The sequence below is a fragment of the Rhamphochromis longiceps genome, linkage group LG22 (genome assembly GCF_057381845.1).
Source record: "Rhamphochromis longiceps isolate RC_006_pf linkage group LG22, R_longiceps_female_GT1.1, whole genome shotgun sequence".
Lineage (NCBI taxonomy): Eukaryota > Metazoa > Chordata > Actinopteri > Cichliformes > Cichlidae > Rhamphochromis > Rhamphochromis longiceps.
The window spans coordinates 33343246-33367606 of record NC_140577.1 but is presented as its reverse complement, the minus strand read 5'-3'; the positions used below and the strand labels follow the sequence as shown (position 1 = coordinate 33367606).

General features: G+C 41.8%; 1 protein-coding gene across 2 annotated transcripts; it reads right to left on the bottom strand.

The window, feature by feature from the left end:
* Positions 1–137: 137 nt before the first annotated feature.
* On the bottom strand, positions 138–23942 carry asns (asparagine synthetase). 2 transcript variants are annotated; one of them, XM_085395601.1, is made up of 12 exons: positions 23804–23942; positions 22545–22800; positions 14123–14360; positions 13863–14048; positions 13674–13775; positions 9949–10076; positions 9697–9823; positions 9234–9340; positions 2015–2115; positions 1381–1462; positions 1144–1299; positions 138–615 (listed from the first exon to the last, which is right to left on the bottom strand). In XM_085395601.1, exons 2-12 carry the CDS (start codon positions 22791–22793, stop codon positions 406–408), a joined length of 1686 nt encoding a protein of 561 aa, XP_085251727.1. In that variant the 5' UTR covers positions 22794–22800; positions 23804–23942; the 3' UTR covers positions 138–405. The 2 variants fall into 2 exon arrangements, with proteins under 2 accessions (XP_085251727.1, XP_085251728.1); XM_085395602.1 differs by lacking the exon at positions 23804–23942 and adding an exon at positions 23493–23549.
* Between the last annotated feature and the right edge of the window lie 419 nt (positions 23943–24361).

The window sequence follows — 24361 nt, the reverse complement described above, 5'->3', positions numbered from 1 at the left end:
AGCGGTCCCAGGCCAGGAAAGATATATCATCTCTCCAGCGTGTCCGGGGTCCCACCAAGGAGGCATTCTAGTCGGATCCACGAACCACCAGAACTGGCTGCTTTCGACGTGGTGGAGTAGCGGCTCTAGTTTGACAGTTTGATGCACAACAGTGGCATATAAACACCAGGCAAGTGAAAACAGGAAAGTGAGGAAGTGCTCAATGAAAGTCCACTAGCAGTTAGAGCTTATAGCAGGGTAACTAAGAGATGGTTCAGGTTCACCTGATCCATCTCCAGCTAGTCAGTATCAGAAAGGAAAATCTGAAAGTTTGAAGCCTAATCTTAAAAGCAGAAGAGCTTTGTCTTCGTTCTCTCAGCTCAGCGGAAGAAATTTTAACTGTAATTACACCCTCAAACACACAAATCATTGGTCTTTCTCAGGTTTATAGATGGACAAGGTACGGGCTGATGGATCGATGGCATCAATCCAGCGCGGCATCCAGTAATGGGAGAGCCACTGAGCACGGTCTGGGTAGTGCTTCTCAAACTCCTGTCTATAGTAGTAGGCCTCTTTAGTGCGTGGGGGATTGTGAGGGAACCTCTTGTAAGCTTCCTCCATGTCATCATCGTTCACCTAAAAAAAAACAACAACAAAACAAAACAAAACAGACGGGTCACTCGCAAACTTTGTTCAATCAATCAAAGCATCAACATCAACTAACGAGCAATGTCATAATACAGAGCTAAGAGGAACACCTACAATTTACTGAACCTCTCTCTGCGGTTTAATTAAAGATTTTAACGCTGTCGTGATTAGTGTATTTGATCAATTTTCTGTGGATTCTTGGCCCGTTCTAATTTAAATTTACTTTAAATGCAAAATTTTAAGTTAAAGTAAATCTTTTATTCTGTCAAAGTGGTGCCATTGCACTGAGCTTGGAATTCTGATTTTTAGTAAGTGCACCTGTGTTATGAATTTGAAAATTTCCTACGTTGCCTTGTTCTTGCGTTATTGCATTCACAAACCTGGGTGTCTGCACCACCTGAAATCTGCCTGAAATCAGTCGAGATTTACTAGATTGTGAGAAGGCCGAAATCAATGTTAACATAAAAACTTTACTGTGAATGGGACCGAGTCAGAGGCTTCTCTACCAAATATTACCATTGACTCCAGATGCTCCTGCAGGTACGTGTACCAGGACTTCTTCACAGATGTCAGGCCATCACTAAAGGCTTCTTTACGCCTCCAGAGAATCTCATCAGGTATCAAGTCGAGACCTTTGAAGGACTCCCTCAGAAGGTGCTTCTCCACTCCATCCTGGTTTCACAGGACACAATACACTATTATTACAAAGCAAAGTTGCATGATAGTGTGGACACCAATATTGTACAGACTCACCCTAGGAACCCTCATTTCCTCAGGCAAGGAGAGGTAGTACGCTGTGAATCTGTGGTCCAGGAAAGGCACTCTCAGCTCCAGGCTGAAAGAGAGCGACACGAAATGAGCCTGAACTGAAATAGTCCATTGCAAAATCAATTTCTATCAAATTGTGTGAGTACAGGACAGGGTTACTAATAGGTCTATGCTATTAATCAGAACTCTGTCATTAATTTTTATTACTATATTTGAATAATAGTCAGCGTCACCCTATTGGTTGGTTGCATTATTTGGTGACCACTATTGGTTAATCACTGACATTTTGGCAATGGTTAAAATGAATGCATTAGTTATTTTACCACCAAAGCTCTCCAGCTGAATTCCTGCTGTCCACTTTACCCTCCATCCTTTTTCCCCCCTTTTTATGGTCAAATTAAAGATGCTTCATGAGCACTACATGCTCTGAAAAGCTGTTGCACAAACAATTACAGCCAATTCTGAACGAAGTAATTGTAATTACAGGACATTTTTTCAGCAGAAAATTATCGCCAACAACAGGCAAAGTGCAATGTTCCCTTTTTATTTTTTGCTAGATTCTTTCAGTTACCGGTCTTAATTCTTCGGGCAGGGCTAGTGAGTAACAAAGAAGGGCTACCCATGTGCAGCAGTGGTCCGATCAGCACGGAGAACATCAAACATGTAGAGCTCCTCCATCAGACGAATGCTGTCCTCTGCTGCAGCTTTGGGTGTTGGAGCCTAGAGGAGAAATAAAGCCATGTTTAAATGAATCCTTTTCGATTGGCATTCTAACTTTAGGTTCAGTCTGAAGTTTTCCTTCAGACGTTGTAATATTTCTGGATCACAAGTCTGACAATTCTGGCTAACAAAAGTGCTTCGTATATTTTGTCTGTAATTATCATTTAAAATCATTTTTATTTAAAGCAATGAAACGTCAAAAGAAAAAAACAAATGCAATGAACTTAGATTTGCTCTACTTTGTAAGGTTGTCCAGATTTTTTGAGAAGTATAATCATCCCAAAGCATAAAGATTTCTGTATTCAGATCAGTTTAAAAAAAAGAAGTCTTTCTTCTGCACAAGTTTGAGAAGCCACATGCAAGTCAGAACAGGAATTCCAGAGAAGTGATCCAAGCATGTCAAAAGTATTCATTCACCCATCCAAATCAATGAATTCAGGTGCTCCAGTCACTATAAAATCAAGCACCTAGGCATGCAGACTGCTTCTAGAAATATTTGTGAAAGAATTGGTCGCACTCAGGAGCTCCATAGTGGTACCATAATAAGATTCCAACTGTGCAACATAGGGATGGGTATTGATAAGATTTTCACGATTCCGATTCCATTTTCGATTCTGTTTAACGATTCGATTCTCTTATCGATTCTTTTTTTTTTTTTAAAAAGGAGAACACTAAGGTCGATTAGCTTAGAACTTTGTTTTATATCTTCTCTTTGAACAAGATAGAAATTTAGGAGTAACATGGCCTTACAAACCCAACAGTGAGATCTTAAGAGATCCACAGCCTACGGCTCTTCAATGTGGTGTCACAGGATCCCCAGGAAAAAAAATTGTAAATGTAAAATAATAAAATAAATATTCTTCTGTAGCAATAACAAAGTATAACATAAATTGTTCTGTGGCAATTACACAAGAATATCCAGTAATGTCCCTGCCTACAATTAAACACATTCACTTACGGAAAATCGGGGGCATCTGCTGTGGCAGCCTTTTACCACAAACTGAGTCACTGCTCAGTGACATTCGTCTATCCTGGCCTGAAAGGAGACGCTACCGGTAGACTGCAGCGAGAACTGCCAGCATCTGAGCCAGCCTCTGTCTGTCTCATCATGGTCACCTAAATGCACAGTAATGGCAGGTTTTGTAATAAGGCAGATCGCGCTAACATAATATGCACTGTTGTTGATTATTTACCTGCCGCATTAACGGGAGAGGACGTGCAAACGTTACCGCTGCTGCTGGGTTGAGATTCACGAGTCCGGAGCGGAATTAAAAACACGACATTCATTTGAGGTTATCGTGTGGTTTTTTTTGAGCAAATGCTTTTGCATTTTCGTAGTGTTTCCTCCCTTAAATGAAATATCTACTTTGCAAGTATTGCAAGTTGCCCTGTTGTCATCCGTTCTCATAAAGTACAGTGGGGCAAAAAAGTATTTAGTCAGCCACCGATTGTGCAAGTTCCCCCACTTAAAATGATGACAGAGGTCAGTAATTTGCACCAGAGGTACACTTCAACTGTGAGAGACAGAATGTAAAAGAAAAATCCATGAATTCACATGGTAGGATCTGTAAAGAATTTATTCGTAAATCAGGGTGGAAAATAAGTATTTGGTCACCTCAAACAAGGAAAATCTCTGGCTCTCACAGACCTGTAACGTCTTCTGTAAGAAGCTTTTCTGTCCCCCACTCGTTACCTGTATGAATGGCACCTGTTTGAACTCATCATCTGTATAAAAGACACCTGTCCACAGCCTCAAACAGTCAGACTCCAAACTCCGCCATGGCCAAGACCAAAGAGCTTTCGAAGGACACCAGGAAAAGTATTGTAGACCTGCACCAGACTGGGAAGAGTGAATCTACAATAGGCAAGCAGCTTGGTGTGAAAAAATCAACTGTGGGAGCAATCATCAGAAAATGGAAGACATACAAGACCACTGATAATCTCCCTCGATCTGGGGCTCCACGCAAGATCTCATCCCATGGGGTCAAAATGATCATGAGAACGGTGAGCAAAGATCCCAGAACCACACGGGGGGACCTGGTGAATGACCTGCAGAGAGCTGGGACCAAAGTAACAAAGGTCACCATCAGTAACACACTACAACGGCAGGGAATCAAATCCCGCAGTGCCAGACGTGTTCCGCTGCTGAAGCCAGTGCATGTCCAGGCCCGTCTGAAGTTTGCCAGAGAGCACATGGATGATACAGCAGAGGATTGGGAGAATGTCATGTGGTCAGATGAAACCAAAGTAGAACTTTTTGGTATAAACTCAACTCGTCGTGTTTGGAGGAAGAAGAATACTTAGTTGCATCCCAAGAACACCATACCTACTGTGAAGCATGGGGGTGGAAACATCATGCTATGGGGCTGTTTTTCTGCCAAGGGGACAGGACGACTGATCCGTGTTAAGGACAGAATGAATGGGGCCATGTATCGTGAGATTTTGAGCCAAAACCTCCTTCCATCAGTGAGAACTTTGAAGATGAAACGAGGCTGGGTCTTCCAACATGACAATGATCCAAAACACACCGCCCGGGCAACAAAGGAGTGGCTCCGTAAGAAGCATTTGAAAGTCCTGGAGTGGCCTAGCCAGTCTCCAGACCTCAACCCCATAGAAAATCTGTGGCGGGAGTTGAAAGTCCGTGTTGCTCGGCGTCAACCCCAAAACATCACTGCTCTCGAGAAGATCTGCATGGAGGAATGGGCCAAAATACCAGCTACTGTGTGTGCAAACCTGGTAAAGACCTATAGTAAACGTTTGACCTCTGTTATTGCCAACAAAGGTTATGTTACAAAGTATTGAGTTGTATTTTTGTTATTGACCAAATACTTATTTTCCACCCTGATTTACCAATAAATTCTTTACAAATCCTACCATGTGGATTCATGGATTTTTTTTTTCACATTCTGTCTCTCACAGTTGAAGTGTACCTCTGGTGCAAATTACTGACCTCTGTCATCATTTTAGGTGGGGGAACTTGCACAATTGGTGGCTGACTAAATACTTTTTTGCCCCACTGTATAATCAAATTTTTGAGCGTTTGAGCCGCTTAGGCGCCGTGTTTCCTCCCAGGTAAATGACGCTCCGCAACGTGGTGACGTCATTCGGGGCGACTGGAATCAATAAGGGAATCATTTGCAAAAATGGCAAACAATTCCAAGGAATTGAAACAGTGGGAACCGGTTCTCAACAAGAACCGGTTTTCGATACCCATCCCTAGTGCAACAAGTCCAGTTGCAAAATTTCCTTGCCACTAAATATTCCACAGCCAACTGTTAGTGGTGTTATAAAAAGTGGAAGCGACTGTGAACGATAGCAGCTCATCTACAAAGTGGTAGATTGTTTAAAATCAGAGCGGGGTCAGCAGTTTGGCAGTTGCCAGGAGAACAGTACTTGTCTGCCTGCACTGTGCCAAGTTGTGGCGGGGCGTGGTAATCGGTGCAGCAGCAGGATAGGCGAATGCACCTGCAGGGCATCCAAAATCACACCTCGCCAGGTTAATAGACTAAACTGGGTCACGTCATGTTTTTGTTTGTGTATTCTTGTGGCTGGCATCTAGGGAGCTGCAGCCGAGGCATGTTGTAACAGCAGCCGAGTTACATAAAGAGTAAAAAGTCACTGAATGCTGGATCGTGGTCCTGTCGTGCCTCCTACCTGCCACAGAAGTGGTTGGTGAAGGGAGCATTATGGTCTGGGGATGTTTTACTGCAGTTGGGCTCGGCAACTTAATTCCTGTGAAAGGACCTCTAAAGGCTTCAGCATACCAACACATTTTGGACAATTTCATGCTCCCACGTTTGTGGGAGTTTTGGGATGCCTCCCTCCTGCTCCAACATGACTGCGCACCAGTGCACAAAGCAAGACATGGATGAGTGAGTTTGGTGTGAAAGAACTTGACTGACCTACCGAGTCCTGACCTCAAGCTGACAGCATTCCTTTGGGATGAATTAGAGGGGAGACTGCCAGCCAGACCTGTTCATCCAACATCAGTGTCTGATCTGTCTGACAGGCTGAAGGTTAAGGCTAAGCCTCTGTCCTGCTTTTCCCTTCTTACTGTTGCCAAATGCATTCTCATATGGGGTCATCTGACAGTTGGGGTTTTTGTAGGGTCTTTACAATATAAAGCACCTTGAGGTAACTGGTGTTGTGATTTAGCATTGTATAAATATGTCTGTGGAGGTTCTCAGTCATCCAGGTCATCGTAGTCAAAGGAGCTTGCAAAGAAAAGCGTCTGGACTTCTTTAAGTTGCTTGAAGACGTTTCACCTCTCATCCGAGAAGCTTCTTCAGTTCTAAGGTCAAATGGTGGAGAGTCCCAGATATAAATCTAGTGGGAGTATCCCCCCCACAGAGGGACAAAAGGACCCCTGATGATCCTCTAAGAAGCCATCAATGTCCACTGTGAGCGACCACATAATAATAATAATAATAATAATAATAAATATCTATTCTCTGTAGATTGTAGAGACAGATTTTGCCTCTAAACAGGAAAATTACTACAGAAGTAGTTACAGTGATTTTCAGCAGGTGGTGGAAACCCTAAAGTCAGTTTTAATGGCTCAGCACAGGGAAAAGAGTCACAACTCACAATTTCTACTGAGAGCTCCAGTAGATTTTCTTAGTGTGCAGGCTGTGATCAGCAGACCTGCAGCTCTTTGTGGATTTATACACCTGGATTCAACCAGATGTGAGCAGATGTTTTATGAATTGTCCTGGCCAATTTCCATCCTCTACACTGATAGTATTGTTTATATTAACTTAATACTAGATGGCCACTGTGCATCACAGTACAGCAAATAAACCTGTTTATCCTACACTAACCTACATAGGATTTTCTACTGAGCCTCAAAATAACAGTCAGTTTTTCAGCACATTAAACAACATGGAAAAGAAAAAAAGAAAAAACACAAAACAAAACAAAACAAAAAAAAAAAACAAAAAAAAAAACAAAAACAAAAAAAAAAAAAAAACCAGTGTGACATGTACAGACCCAATATCTGACTTGGAACAGAATAGCCCTTTATTGTCATTGCACATGTACAAAAAATTGTGGAAATTATTTAAAGACATGAGGACTTGCATATAAGATTTAAACTAGTTTATCAAACACCACTGAGCAGCCGTTGTCTTTAAATCCAATCTCTCTTCCTCCTCTCCGGTCCTGAGTCAAGTTTGCTCTTTCTTTTCTCTCCCTGTGAAAAACAGCAGCTGTACCTTTAGCTGCAACACACTGTACGACAAACTGCACACAAACAGTTTGATGTTTGTTGGGCTGATACAAACGCTGCATTTGAAATGACCTGTCACTTAAAAAATGTCACTCCCTTTATGCTCGCCCTTTTGTAAGGTACGCTAGATGCCAAGGTGCCCAAACCGCAACTTATGGACACCTGCAGTCGTTCCAGTTTTGTGACAGGAATAAAAAGAAAGAAAGGAAAAAGAAAACAATCCACTTTAACCACTGACAATGGCCCACAATTGTGCCTCTTTGATCTCTTTTTATGCTACATCCTGCCTTTCATGCATTACTATTCACGCTCCAATCAGTTTGATGTGTGAAGGCGGCAGTAACATGAAATAATAACTTCCCTCAAATGTCTTAATGAGCCTGCTTTAAAATGTAAGGAGTGGAAAATACAGATATTTTTTTTGAAAATGTAGGGGGTAAAAATAAAAAACCCAAAACAATAACTCGTAATAAAGTATAAGTAAAGTACAGATGCCTGAAAATTGTACTTAAGTTCAATAAGGAAGTATTTGTACTTTGTTACTTCCCACCTATGCCCATTACTGTATGTTCAAACTAACAAAGTGAGAAAGAGAAGAAATGTAAAGGTGATGAATACCCCACGCTGTACTCGAACTGACAATCTTCAGCAGGCAAAAGAAAGATAACAGAAATAATTATGAAATCAGGCAACCAATATCAAAATGATCTGGAAAGTAGTTCAGTCTGCAACCTCATGACATACAGCAAATAGCTTACTGCTGTAGAGTGAAAACAGGTGTACCTAATAAAGTGGCTGCTAGGTTTACTAAAGAGGCTCAGTATCAGTTTTGTGACTCAAAGTATTTTTGTGGCTGGTCTTATAACTCATGAATTGGTAAGAGTTTCACTTTCAGGAGATGAAAATTTGTAATTCACATTTGCATTATTTAAAGTCTGTGGCACATGATTTGCTGCAAATTGCAAGAAATGTAACACTGGAAACAATCCTGTCTTATGCCTGTTGTGGTCGTGATAGTCGCTATCAGGACTGTTTATTTTTAAGAGGGGGAAACAATATCACAACCAGTGCATCATTGTTGTGTTTGTTGTTTTGACTGTGTTCACCTGATGGTTTCTATCTCTGAATATAAATTAACTATTCTGTTTGGGAATGCAAACTTTGAGGTAGCAGGAGTCATTCCTTGGGAGCAGGGACCATGGGAGTCATGTTTGTGTTGCTCTGGTTTTCCCCGGGACCACAAAGAGTGTTATGCTACATGATGAGTCTAGATTCAGCCTGTGCTGTCCAAGTGTGGAGGATGAAGTGTATGGGGTGGCATTTCCCTCAATGGAAAAACAATGCTTTTCACCAGAGGAAGATATATCAATGCGTCGAGTTATCAAGATAAGATTCTACGACCAGTGACAACACATGATCCCACAGAGAAGGGTTTATGTGGAAGTGGAAACGATAAAGTAGCCTGCCTGCAGTTCTGACCTCAACCCCACTGAACACTTGTGGGTGTGCTTAGGTTTGCTGCTCATGTCAGTGACCGACATAACCAGACTGGCTTACTTGTGACAAAGAATGGGACGCCATCCCACAGAAGTGTGTGACCAAGCTGGTGGTGCCAGGGTGTTGTGCATGTCTCTTCTACATTCTACTAAAGCAACTCTCTATTAAATGAATACATTTTTAAACTGCCAATATTCTTCAGACTTCAATTATCAGTAGCCCAGTAAGCAGTTTGGCATTGGCAGAGAAGATTTGAGATGGCCATAGTATAAGGTTTATGAAGCACTGTTACACAAATTTCATTAATTTTTGTACTAAGTTTATGTGTTGTCACAATTCTATTACATTTAAGATAAATCAGCCTGAAAAAACAAAGGTAAACCATCAAACTCACCTTGTGGAAGTAAATGTATCCCTGCGTCAGCTCATCAGAACCCTCTCCAGAGAAGATCACCACACTGTCAGTCTTCTGTCTGATGTACTTTGAAATCAAGTACATGCCTGTACAGTTAATAGTAAAAGAGTGTAGAGTCAAGTGCATTCCTGCTCATGTACCCTTATAAAAACAAATCACAACCTACTGAATGTATAATATACAACTAGAATGCTGTTATGTTTGATTACATTACAGTTAATATCCTACATGTCCGACGCCCATGTGGTGGTGCCCTGATACAAGGCCACGTAAATTTTGATAACTTTTTCCCTTAATAAGTGAAAAAATAATTAAAAAACTATTTTAAAACATATTTGACAATGTAAAACATTTAAGTATGACAAATAAGCAAGAAAGTAAAATCAAGAAGGGACAAACGTTTTCACAGCACTGTATATAAAGTGCTTTGTGTTCCACTCACCCACAGAGGCACGTATTGTGGTGATGTCATAGCTCTCCAGGTGGAAGATGACATCCTTCACAACTTCAATACCTTCTTCTACAGTGAACGTCACCTCATGGTGTTCACTACCAATATGAGTGGCCACCTGACAAAACACCAATTGATGATTAAAAACACACCAAGACCTTTTTTTAAGTGATCCGTGACACACGCCAATGTTATAAGCTTAAGTTATAAGTTAGAAACAGGTCTTATAAGTGAGGGACAAACCTTGCGAGCAGCTACGATGTCTGGACTGTCGTCTGATCCGATTGCAAATGTCTGAATGGGATATGGCAGCTTCTCCTCTTTGGCCAGTTTTACAAGTGTAGCAGCAACCAAACTGGAGTCCAGACCACCTGAACAACAGTAATATACGTTTATATTCTATATCTGGAGTTCCAGAGGGTTCTATGCTGAGAACAATTGGATAGATAAAGTTGGGCATCATCTGAATAGAAGTAAAAATGCATGCGGTGTGTTTTAATGATACCATCTAAGAAAAGCTACTATAATGTAAACAGAAGGACCTAGCACAGAAGCCTGTGGAACTCCAAAATTAAAATGTGTGTGTGAAGAGGACTCCTCGTTTATGGGAACAATTGGAATCTATATCTACGTCATATCTAGATATGATTCAAACACGGTACCTTTAATACCTACAGAAGGTCTAATCGCTGTGATAAAATATGATAGTCAACACTATCAAATACCTGGTTGAGGATTAGGAGGACAAGCAGAGATTAGTTCTAAACCATTCCTGTTTTATAACCACTCTTTCAAGAATTTTTGAGAAAAAATTAAAGATGAATCAAGTGATGTAGTGGTTTAATTACTGCAAGCTTGAAGGCCTGTGGTATGTAGCCCGTTAACAGAGATAAGCTGATTGCATTTAAGCTCGAAGCATTATTTAATAATAGGTCTTCTTTGAGCAGTACTTGTACACAAAAAATGTTTTTTAAAGTTTGGAGAAAGTAATTAGTGAAGTTAACTCAAAAAGATCGATTGGAGAACAAGACTAAAAAGCAAGAGATTGTATAACAAATGCTGCATTTCTAACAAGGCTTGGACTGGAAAATGATTTACTTACAGAAGTCAAAGAAAAAGCTGTGAGCTTAGTTTTTTAAGGACTACGATTTAAATCACTGTGTGACCAAACATGCAGAAAAATACAAGAACTTGTCTGATGAATTGCGGGTCAAGGAGTCGGATGCTTTGCTAGCTACACTGCAAAGCCAACAATGATTTATTTTTATTTTTGTTACAAATCTACACACATCCAGGGATGCAGCTGACAAGGCAAGTTGTTTCATATCCCACACAAACTGTTTTCTGATGGAGAGCTTATTAAAGAGAGCTGGGTGGATAAATCAGTTGGAGCCCAAAACAGACTTTAGCTTTTTTGCTGAACGAGAAAAGTGAACTGAAACACATCTAAAGCATTTATCGTTTTTCTATGGAGTTGATTAAATGCTTACATTTGTAAAAGAACTATTCAGTATTTTTAGCCATGTGTTAAATATAAAATGAAGTACTGATAATAATTATTGTTTTCTTGTTTATGACTTGGATTTTCGACTTACTCCACAATTTTATCTTTATCTTAATACAATATCCTTCATCTTTCAATTATCAGTAACATAATCCAAATTAAATAATTTACTGCTCTGTACAGTTGGAGAAAATTAATATTAAGCATAGTTAAACAGAGGTCATGATTGGTTCATCCCTGTGATTAAAGTGTAATTAAAGTAGTGGGGGGGTTTTTTTACATTTTAAGAGAAGCCCATTGAGTTTAATAACAGTTTAAATCCCATTCTGAGGCTGTCATTTACAGCAGCGGTCCCCAACCCCCGGGCCTCGGGCCGTGAGTCGTTTGGTACCGGGCCGTGAGAGTTGAGGCTCAGGTGTGAAATGTATAGTTTCCAGGGTTTTTATCGTTTACTCAGTTTTCCTTGGTCTTTTCATGTGTGTTATGAATAAATCTTTTTTTCGGTACCGGTACTAGTTTTATTTTGTTGTATTTATCCGCGACACCTTAAAGGCCGGTCCGTGAAAATATTGTCGGGCATAAACCGGTCCGTGGTGCAAAAAAGGTTTGAGACCGCTGATTTACAGTATCCACATGGATGCTAAAATCACAATAGTTTGGGAACTGTTTGGTCTTTGGTTGTTTAATACGATGGAATGGAAGCTGCTCCAAGGATTCTAACAATATGGCTCAGAGGTGTCGATTCATTTAAACCAGGGGTGTCAAAGTCATTTCAGCCCACTTCGACCTTAAGTGGGTCAGACCACTGAAACCTTTCTGTCAGTGTAAAGAAGTTCAGTTTTTCTACATGATACAGATAAAGCTGCTGTGACAAAGGAAAGGAATCTGTCAACAACTCTTTGGAGTTGTATTTTAAGAAATGAATGTATAAAATGAATCCAGTTTTGAGGGGGTGGTATGCATTCAGTACTAGGGAGAACACACATAAGGTTTAAGGCCTGGACAAGTTTGAAACCTTTTTTCATTAACAATGGAACATGGCTGAAAATATAAGCTGATATCACTTTAGCCAGCTCCTAATTTTAGAAATTCCACACTCAGTTTTGCAGTCTCCAGTATCATTGAAATACAGCCAGATGCTGCTCACTTTAAGTTTTCGTTTCTTTCTGCTACACTTGCTGTCTGCAGAACGTCCGCCCCACTTCCTTCTTTCACATAATGGCACGATCTCAGTCTGTCTTTGCATGTGATTGGCTGCATGGTGTGCCCATTAAAATAAATACCAAAAGATTCGGCTCCCACCTAGAGATGGGCCATTAATAACTGACATATGAAATTATCTCACAAGCCAAAAGTAATTGTATTCGGCCCACAGGCCAGATGTTTCACACCCCTGATTTAAATGATCACAATCATCCTGCTGTATCCAGGTTTTTCTAAAGCAAAGTAAACTATGTTGATCAATTATAAACTCGTGTACTAGCAGGAAGAGACCTGATGTTTACAAATCCACATTTCACCGTTTTACTCTTTGGTGCAGTTGAGCATACTATACAGTTCTTGATGAGGATGTCCACTTCCTGGACAGGGAGGAACGCAGGTTTGAGCGGGGAGCCAAGGACGTCATTTACATGAAAAGGGAAGAACCATCTCTGAATCGAGGAGGGGGCCTAAGGGTGCATCTTTCGCCATCTTACAATGCTGTGATTGCAGCCATTCCCCAACTCTCTGTGAATAGTACTTATGGCCATTGATTAATGATCTTTGATCAGTGGTTGATGATCAATGGTCATGAGAATTTGAATATTAAAGATCAAGAAACTGACCTCCCAGCTCACTGTTTGCCATTGGCTGTAGTTTCAGTCATTATGCAAATGTCCTGTTTATCTGCATTCAGTCACTTGGATGAGTGACGAAACGTTTCTCCCACTGAAAACGCAACGTCCAGATGAACAGAATCAACTTTTCTGGGATGATTCTAACTTCAGCGGGCAGTGCCATAAGAGGCTGTCACAGCTGTCATCCATCCCATCTACTACACCTTCCCTATTTCAGTAGCTGCCGGGGCCCAGAGGAGAGAGCTGTGTGGTTTGTGCGCAAGCTGGAGAGGGCAGCTGAGAAGCTGCATGTACAAAATGACCATGACATTAATGCTTATGATCAGTGTATGTTAACTTTTAACCACAACTCTATATGTAAATTGGATTGCGATGAATTGCAAATAAAACACTTCTTCACTTGTGAATGAACAGAAAGCTCATCACATGTAAGTGAAGTTAATGTTACTGTCAGACAGGTCGACTTACTCACACAGAATATGTCTATGTATGAACGCCTACTCTTAGGCGCTAAAGCAGAATAGCATGTCTCAAGGCACAGAAGCCAAATGAAAATGCAAGCCCTTTCAAAAAGGACATAAGATTAACACACACACACACACACACACACACACAGCAGATGTTACCTGACAGAAGACAACCAATTCTCCTGTGAGCCATGAGACGTTTCCTTACAGCATTTTCAAACAGATTTCTGATGTTGCTCTTCACCAGTTCCTCATCCAAACCTAGGGAGACAAACTCTTTAATGTCCTTCACAAATACCATCTACCACTAGAAATGCTTGATGTTTAAAGTGGTGAATAGACTCTTACTTATAGGTAGTTTCTCCACTGTATCATAGATGGCATGAGAAGGCTGTTGTCTGCAGCAGTGAAACTGTTCCATCTGAATAGACTGAACTTTGCCACTTGGCTTTAAATCAAAGACCTCAAAGTGCCCAGGGGGGAAGGGGACAATGCTGGCAGGAGTACCCATGCCATGGGTAATGTCTATCAAGCCTGTGATCAGAATAAGGTTAGTAATGCAAACATATAAAGAAGCAACATTCAAGCAATATAAACCATCCCATTACCTTTGGCCTCCGAGCACAATGCAAGGAATCCATCGTCTGTGAGGAGTTTGAACAAAGGCCTAACACCATACGTATCTCTTCCCACATGCACTTTTCTGTTGGCAGTGTCCAGAAGAATGAAAGCAAATACACCATCCAGGAGAGAAGCCATCTTCTTAATGCCAAAGCGGTCATAAAGGTGGAGCAGAATCTCACCATCCATTTTAGTCTGGCAATCAAACTCAAATTGCTTCCTCAGCTGAAAGAACAAATGGGAACAAAATGATCATTTTAACTTTCATTAGTAGGGCTGAACCCTTAACCACTCTGGAATTTCCCCAGATGGCCATGAGAACTGCTTCTGTCTCTTTAGGTTAAGAAACAGGTGGGGGAGGATTGTGGTACCTGGCACACCCAGGTCTGTGCAGTGAGGGTGCAATGGGAGTGTGAGGCCCCGATCTTTAATTCCCAGATTTGGCAGAGCTCCATCCCAAGTGAGGCTAGGGACATTGAGTCATGTTCTGCACCCCACTGCCAGAGCTGCAGTACAGTGCTGCAGCCACAAGGTGGTTGGTGCCTGTTATGGCAGTTATCGCCAAACAAGATGGAAGACACCGTAAGCGAAGGGAGCAGTTAAACTGAAGTACGAGTCCTATTAAGCTAATGGCAAAAGGCAAAGCCGGATGTGGCTCTAGCTGAAGCAAAAACGCAGGCATTGGAGGAACACAGTGAGGCCATGAAGCAAACCTTTGTCAGCAGGAATAGAGTGCTGCTGACTTCAAATGAGGATACAGTCAGGCAGTTTTGTTTATATAGCACCAAATCAGCGTGAACAGTGAGCAAATGAGCATGCTTGCTTCTTTAATGACTTGGCACTAGGGGTGGGTTTTGATAATCGATTTATCGATTAAAATCTATTCTAGCTCGGATAACGTGATATAGATTCATTAAAATCCTGAATCGATTTTTTAATATAAATTTATTTTGCCCAAAATGCCAGAAACTCAGGTGAAACCTCACAAAAAAAACCACCAAACAGCTAAAACAGTGAATGAGAGCAGAAACACGGATTCTGCACATAAATGTAAACACACAGCTCGGACCCGCCAGATCAGAATCAGTGAGATGTCGCCTTTCTCACCCGACGGCACGGTCGGGGCTGAAAGCCGACAGGTCGCTGATTCTGATGTTTCGGCGGGACCGCACTTTGTGTTTACGCCCTTTTTGCGCTGATTCTAAAGCTGTTAGTTTTATCTCTCTCCAAACAATATTGACCAAATCAGCAGCAAAAGATCCAAACTACGCTTCACAAAAACATAAACATTCCCTCTTACTGTTGCGGTTTTGCTTCCACCACTCCTCATTTACATGAATAAATGGGAGTATATGAGAGGATGTAAGTATTAGTGTGTCTAATTCCTGCATCCTCTAATGTCTGTAACAACAATACAGAGGAGTGCACTGTCCACAAGAAGATCATTTGTAACCCCAAAAGGTTGATTCTGTTCACTTAGATGTAGCCTTTTCTGAATACGCTGTTACGTTCCCCTGAGGAGGCCCTGCTAGGGCCGTAACACCCCCCCCCCCCCCACATAAATACAAACCCGTTGTTTGTCAAATGATTATGATAAACAAAACCACAAATCAAGTCCGTAACCGTCGCATCAACAAATTGCAGGCTTTCCACCTACCAAACCCCATAGCAACGGTTAGGCATTTCCTGCGGAAACTGCCAACCCCATCTCAGTGGGTTCACAACATTGACAGAGAGTGGCCCCAGACCCTCGAAACAGTGTCCCATGTGATAGCCAGGGCTTTGGACCATCATATGTGGAGAACCCAGCAGGCAGCTAGTGGGCCTTACTGAAACACTTTGCAGACTATTCCTCAAGTCACCGGTACAGGCATGTTTGTTAGCCAGGGTTGCGGGTCTTACTGGTGGTTTTATACATGATCTGTCCACCTGCAGGTCATTTTGAGGAACTGGGACATTGTCAACCAGCAGCAGCTCAGGGTTAGTTGACCTCTTACACTGACTACATGACACTACTGAGCAATTATGCTCCAAGTGTAGCCTCTTAATAGGCCTGGCAACCTTGTCGGTTTGAGAGCCACGACTGACTTTTCTCAAAGCAGGCCCTTTTTGCTTTGAGTTTGCTTTCTGTTTGAGTTTCAGTCTCAAACAGTTAGCAACAAGGTGTCCAGGTTTGTGGCAGAAGAAACAAAGCTTCGTTTTGGGTCTCGAATCCACAACTTTTTCAGCTTCGTTAGCTGGCTCCCTCCTAGCTCTCCAAGATGTATTATAGTGAGAAGGGATGTCACATTCTACCGCATTTGTTTTATGAGTTAGGGTAAACTCATCGGCCAGTATGGCAGCCTGCTGTAAAGTGGAAACCCTCTGTTCACTTAAATAAAGAGCAATACACTCAGGAACAGAGTTTTTAAAATCCTCCACAAGCATGAGCTCACGTAACAACCCCAAACTGTTAACCTGGCTTGCAGAGCACCACCTATCAAAGAGCTTCGCATTGTCCCTAGCGAAGTCAAGATAGAACTGACCCTGTGCCAACTCCAAACCTCGAAAATGCTGCCTATAGGCCTCAGGCACAACTTCATAGGCTTGGAGGACGGCACTTTTAATCTTTTCATAAACTAGGCTGCCCTGCCTAGACAGACCAGAGCAAGCTTGCTGAGCCTTACCTGTGAATTTACACAGCAACATCACCCCCCACACGTCTTCAGGCCACTGTAATGCAGTTGCTATGCTTTCAAACACACTGAAGAAGCTCTCAACACTGGACTCACAGAAAACGGGAACCAGGTGGATGTTATTGCTTACAAACGAGCTTCTAGACACCTGTGCACTGATGGCTGCATCAGCCATTTTGGGGGCCGGAGAAGGGTTAGAAAACACACCCTAATTTAGACACAACCACACCCGTCTGCCAACTCACTCAGACTACCCAATAATTAACCGATTAATGGAAAACTACACAACTTACTTTAACTGACCAACTTACCTCTTGCAGTATACACATTAAACAAACACAACTTACCCAGTTCCTAAGCACAACAAACTTTACCTATCTTCTGGAGCGTGCCGGGCTCGAGGCGACTTGAAAGGCGAAACTTCAGCGACTGGAGCCCTGAATTGCCTACCCCCAACAGGGAACGAATCCCCGCCCAGGATTACTCCGAAAATAAAAAAGGCAAAATAACAAAAGAGTGCCCGAAGGAAGAACTTTATAAGCTCAGCTGGACACTCACCTAACTTAACTGGGAAGTTGAATCTCTAAAGGTGAAAAAAAGCAAGATAATCAAATACCAATTCCAACTCAAAACTCCCTTTTCAACTATCCCGGATGAGCCGCCACTTGTTACGTTCCCCTGAGGGGTCTAGGCAGGGAGGGGGAAGTAACAAAAGTGACTGGGTCAGAAAAAGGAGTCAAGGAGGCAAAAGGGTAAATTAAAGAGTTTTATTAAAGTTTCAATTTATACTAACTAAACGAGACGGACGAGCCGCTATCACCATTTAAGAAAACAAACAAAACTCAGGCGTTGGTCAATAAAGCACAAAGTAAGTCAAAAAGAGTGCAGCTCACTAGCTGCAAACACCCCAAAACACTCAGCTCACTAGCTGTAACCACACTAATGGCACTCTGGCCCAGAGCTCACCTTTCCCTGGGCTTAAATACTTTTAATTACTGATGAGAGTCAGCTGCACAAAAGGGAAAGGTGGCACCTCCGGCAGAAGAGGTAGTGGGACACTCCCACACAGGCACCTTCAGGAGGAGGCCCTGCTAGGGCCGTAACAACGCTCTGTCCAGATGAACAGAATCTGTTCAGCAACAACTGCAATCAAGCATTTGCGATAACTGGCAATGAGTCTTTTACAGCGCTGTGGAGGAATTTTGGCCCACTCATCTTTTGCAGCCACATTGGAGGGTTTTTCGAGCATGAACCGCCTTTTTAAGGTCATGCTACAGCATCTAAATCTGATTCAGGTCAGGACTTTGACTGGGCCAAACTCCAAAGTCTTTGTTTTTCTTAAGCCATTCAGAGGTGGACTTGCAGGTGTGTTTTGGACCATCGTCCTGCTGCCCACAACCAACTTGGGGTCACGAACAGATGGCTAGACATTCTCCTTTCAGATGTTTTGATAGACAGCAGAATTTAGCACAGCAAGTCTTCCAGACCATCTCACTACCACCACCACATTTTATTGATGGTGTGATGCTCCTTTTCTGAAATGCTGCCTTTCTTTTACGCGAGATGTAATCGGGCACACGTCTTACAAACATTTCAACTTCTTATATTTATCTGAAGTTGCAGATGCCCAAGTCTTGGGCATCTTCAAGATGTTTTCTGACAAAACTAAGATGAGCCTTCATGTCCCTTTTGCTCAGCAGTGGTTTTTGTCTTTGGACTCTGACATTCAGGCCATTTTTATCTTAGTTTCTTATTGTAATCCTGAACACTGACATAAACCGAGGCAAGTGAAGGCTGCAGTTCTTTGGATGTTGTTCTGGGGTCTTTTGTGACCTCTTAGTCGTGCTGCACTCTTGGGGTAATTTTGGTCGGCTGCCACTCCTGGGAAGGTTCACCACTGTTTTCGCCATTTGTGGATAATGTCTCTCACTGCGATTTGCTGGAGTCCCACAGCTTTAGAAATGGCATTATAACCTTTTCCAGACTGAGAGATCTCAATTACTTTGTTTCTCATTTGTTCCTGAATTTCCTTAGCTCATGGCATGATGTCTGGCTTTTGAGGTCTACTCCACTTTGTCAGGCAGGTCCTATTTAAGCGATTTCTTTATTCAGAAGGTATGATAGTAATCAGGCCTCGGTGTGGCTGGAGAAATGTAACTCAACTTTATTTATGTTATAGGGGAGAAAATCACTTTTTCACACAGGTCCATGTAGGTTTTGATTTTTTCCCCTCTCGATGATAAACACCTTCATTTTAAAACTGCATTTTGTGTTTACTTGTGTTATCTTTGTCTAATATTTAAATTTGTTTGGTGATCTGAAACATTGAAGTGTGACAAACATAAAAAAATAAGAAATCGGTAAGGGTGCAAACACTTTAATGCCCCACTATCTCGAAGACTTGATTACAATTCTTGCTGCCAAAGATGGCATAAACAGGAATAGGTCACAGTTTTTCCACATAGGACCAGATAGTTTTGGATAACTTTTTTTTCTCCCCAATCATTTAATCAATCAGCGTTTAAGACCTTAATTCCAGACATCCTTACCACCAAACTGGCCCACCCTCAGATTCCCCCTGCCACCTGGTACTGGATCAAAGCTTTCCTCACCAACCGGCCTCAATCAGTCAGACCCCCCACCCCCACTGTCACTCAGCACCAGATCCCCACAGGGGTGCCCCCTATTGTACGCCCTGTACACCTCTGACTGCATACCAACTCACCCAACCAACATCATCATCAAGTATGTTGATGACACCACAGTGGTTGGGCTTATAAATAATAATAATAATAATAATAATAATAATAATAATAATAATAATAATAATAATGGATTGGATTTATATAGCGCTTTTCAAGGCACCCAAAGTGCTTTACAATGCCACTATTCATTCACTCTCACATTCACACACTGGTGGAGGCAGCTACAGTTGTAGCCACAGCTGCCCCGGGGCAGACTGACAGAAGCGAGGCTGCCATATCGCGCCATCGGCCCCTCTGGCCAACACCAGTAGGCAAGTAGGGTAAAGTGTCTTGCCCAAGGACACAACGACCAGGACAGAGAGCCCAGGGATCGAACCGGCGACCTTCCGGTTACAGATGAGATTCCCAACCCCCTGAGCCATGGTCGCCCTTTGTAGAATTTGTACCTCTGGTTCCCCAAAAATAAACTAAACATCCTTAAAACAAAAGAACTTGTCATGACAGTAGCTGGCATAGACAGGTCCACTCCCCTCTCATTATAAATGGAGAATGTTTCACCACCTTCAGGTTTCTGGGCACAAACATCTCTGGTGATCTCATCTAGACCCACAACACCATTCACCCTGGTAAAGAAGGTCCAGCAGTGGCTGCACTTCCTCCATGTCCTGAGGAGGAACAACCTGGACCAGAAGCTGGTCCTGGCCTTCTACCACTCCTCACTGGAGAGTGTGCTCTGCTACTGCCTGCGTGTCTGGTACACAGCAGCCACAACTCAGAACAGGAAGGCTGCGCAGAGGGCAATTGAAACTGCCACCCCCCCCCCCCAAAAAAAAAAAAAAAAAAAATCATTGGCCTCTGAAACCAAGGCCATCGCAGGATACCCCTTGCATCCAACCCCACACCCACTCATAGCCATAGTCTGAGTAACCCTCATAACTGAGCCGCTCACACACAGACTCTAGTCAGACCAAGTCCATTGCGCTTCTTTCAAGCACTTTGCAACCTGTCTTCTAATGTGTGCCTTTCTCCTGTTTTTATATATATTCCTCTTGTTTGTTATTTATTCTTGCTGTATATAACACTTTATCTCTTTACCATGCACAGTTGGTGTGGAGCACCCACAATTTCATTATACATTTACAATAACAATAAAAAACTATTCCATTCTATTCTTTGTCCAGTATTAAAATTTGTTTAATGATCTGAAACATGCAAGTTTGATAAATATGCAAAACAAATAATAAACTGGGAAATGGAGCAGGGCGATATGACCAAAATATTTATCACGATATACATTTGAAAATTTGCGATAACGATATAACTGACGATATAATTGACACTAGACAAAATGCTTTACAACTCCACAACTTTATGTATTTTCACTTAAACAAGCAGCTGTTTTTTTATGTGCATTAAAGTTATATAAAATGTAACAGTGCAAATGCAAATTCTTTGCTGACAGTTTAACCAAAAGGCCTTTCCAGTGGAAACTGGCCGACATATCCTCAGCATGTATAATATCCACAAAACTTAAAAAGAGGTTATACACACACAATACGGTAACATTATGTTGAAGCACAGTACGTATCGCTCCGCCTACGACAGCCGTAATGCTCCGACAACCCATTAAGCGGTGCGGCTTCGTAGCTTAGCAAAGTCGTACTGAAACATTTGACAGATTTTCGAGCACCGTGTACATAAAATCGTTTCGAGGTCAGTAAACACAACCAGAGTTCATACATAAGGCACACGGGATTATAAGGGGCTCTGTCGACTTTCAGAAAAATCAAAGGATTGATTTTAAGTGCGCCGTATTTTCCAAAAAACACGGTAATAACGACGGCCCGCTAGCATGCTCTACCAAAAATAGTGCTTTGTTGTGTATCTGACAGATGAAAGCCAAACCAGTTCCACACCACTGAAGTTGCAGCATTTTTACAAACCAGTTCTGGTTCATCGTTTCACTCAACGATCTGCTTTCGCTCTTCTCATTCTCCGTCGCCGCCATGCTTTTTCCACCATGTGCGTATGAAAACAAAGGCACTGCGCATGATCGTTTTACCCATATTCTATCGCCATATTTCATTTTCTTATTGTTGCCCAACATTATACCGGTATTACCGTGAACGGTATGATATGGCCCAGCTCTACTGGGAAAGAGGCAAATACTTTTCCACTGTATACTCAAAGCCTATAGAAAGAACAGGAGTTACAATAGTGCATTCCTAACATGCACAAAAGATGAGATTGGTTTTATTTATTGGTGGCAACCATACCACCCAGCTGTTATCAGACAGGCTTTCTGAAAATGGAGCAAAATTTGTATTTAAAATCAAGCATATAAATCCCTGTTGTATGTGTCACACACGTAAAGAACTGGAAGTATTATAAGCATGAAGGAATTTCTATATTCTCACTGATGATTGGGTGACACTTCTGACACATTAAAGAACAGAAAGCCTAGGCCTTTATCACCATCTGGAGACAATATGCTGTTGAATCAAGAAACTCTAGTGAACACGATCTTCTGAATGAACATGGACCTGGTTTGAACAGTGGGTGTCATCTTATAAATGCACCCAGACAATTCTTTGTTAAATGACATGTTCATGTATGCAGTGGCCGTAGCTCAGGAGGTAGAGCAGGTCATCTACTAATTGGATAGGTTGGTGGTTTAATCCCAGGCTGCTCCAATCTACATGCCAAATATCTTTGGGCAAAATACTAACCCCAAGTTCCTCTCCAGTACATTCATCAGACTGTCAGTGTGTGTGAATGTCAGACAGATAGCATTTAAGCATAGGGAAAAAAAGTACTTGTATGTTGTGTAAAACACTTTCAGTGCTCAGGTAGAGTAGAAAAGCGCTAAATAAGAATCAGTCCTTTTATCATTTATATTAGAGCGTATTATGTTCTACTAGAGACTTTAGTTTGCAGTAATGTGATAACTGGATGTATCCCCTGCTCGAGAAAAATACTTCTTTAAACAACCACTAAAGTTTCAGAACAGAAAGGAGCAGAAGTCTTACTGTTTGGTGGTTGTAAATCTCTCCATTGTAGCAGAGCCACATGTAAGGAAACTTCTTGATGCGCAGCGGCTGCATGCCATACAGCTGGTCCACAATGGCAAGGCGATGGAAGCCAAACCAACAGTTGGTGAAGCCATTAACATTCTCAAAGCGGAAAGCATCAGGGCCTCTGTGAGCAATTTTCATGGCACAGGTGCACTGAACTGACATGGACTCGTCGCTGCCAAACAAAGCCCAGATACCACACATTTTGCAGCTGTGGACAAAAACAAAGAGGCATGTAGCTTACAAAGAGATTACACAGAGTTTAGATTTCTAGAAATGCCTACATAAAAGAGATGATATGCAAATACAACGCAGTGAGTTGGAGGATTTGGTCACCAGCTTCAAAATGAAACTTCAAAAAGCTCAGAGTCTACCTCTCGGATCTCTAACACAGCCAAACAGTAACTTAACAATAACGTAACCCTAACAAAATATCCTTCATTGTTCCTAGTACAATGGGTTTTAAGTAACAGGACATTATCATGCTTTACAGAATTCCCACGCTCCATGAACACAGCAGACTGATTTTCGAATTTGACTTCAATCACGTTTTAAACTAAACATGTGAGGTGGACGAAGATCGCGCTGTACAACTGACTGTGCTGCTGAACACAGTGTGTGTGCGTTGGGAGCGTTTGAGTTAATAAGCCACGAATTGAAGTCTCTGGTTGCTTCGGACGCACCTTTCCTGCCTCAATCTGTAATATAAACTTTAACAGTTACTACGAAATAACTGGGGGGCTTTGGATAATTAGATAGTAGACAACAATAGACCTATCTGTGATAGAAACGGTCTTCAGTTAATACAACTACCATCAAGCGCTATTCATAATCCTACCAATTAAAAATATGCTCAGCTACAACAACTAATATCCGGAAACTATTTGTGGCTTTCTAACGTACGCCGCGTGCTCAGTTGAACCATTCGTCCAGCTGCGGTGTTGTAGTCGGACCGGTGTTCCAGATTAACTGGTGATAGCAACCAGTCTGCTGGGTGCCTCGGATACGCTGAATTTTTATTAACACTGTACACAGTTGGACAGTGCTCAACATTCACATAGCATATGAGATATACTTTTAAAATTGTAATATATTTAAGTAAAATTACACATGGCAGTTTTCCCAGCATGTTTTTGCTGTGAACGCTTCCCAGTGGAAAGCCTCATTCCTGGGCACAAGCTTTTGATGAAGACAAAGAACGCAATGCAGCTTACCGTTTTCACCTTAAAACTTCCGCAAAGAAAGGCATAGACTGTTTGAATACTTGTGGCTAAGATGACGCAACGTTTCAATGAAAAAAGGGAGAAAAAAGCTACACCGCGAAGGCATTTAATAACCGGATAAGTAACCGCATCTTCAAAATAAGAGCCACGGCACAATAATGGCTCTACAATGATATCAAGATGTTGGAAAAACGTGGAAAAATAGAATGTATTATGAAAAGCACAAACTAGAAAAATAATAATTGGATGGATGCTTGGTAGATATGATAGACATGGTAGGCAATTTATTAAATCATAAAATTAGACGATTTCAAAATGATAAAGTGAAAACTAGGTAGAGATCTTGAGCTTTACTTTGATAAATTCCCTATTCATTTATTTCTAGCAACGGGTTGTTTGACGAAGTAGCTGACAAAGTTGTGTCCGCCTGCAACACTAAAGCCACACCTGCGCTCTGCACCACCTACATGGCTTCTCTTCTTGTGCAGTCTGTCACAAACGGTGGGAAACTGATTTGGCAGCAAAGTTGGTCTTTTTCGCCGCTTAGAT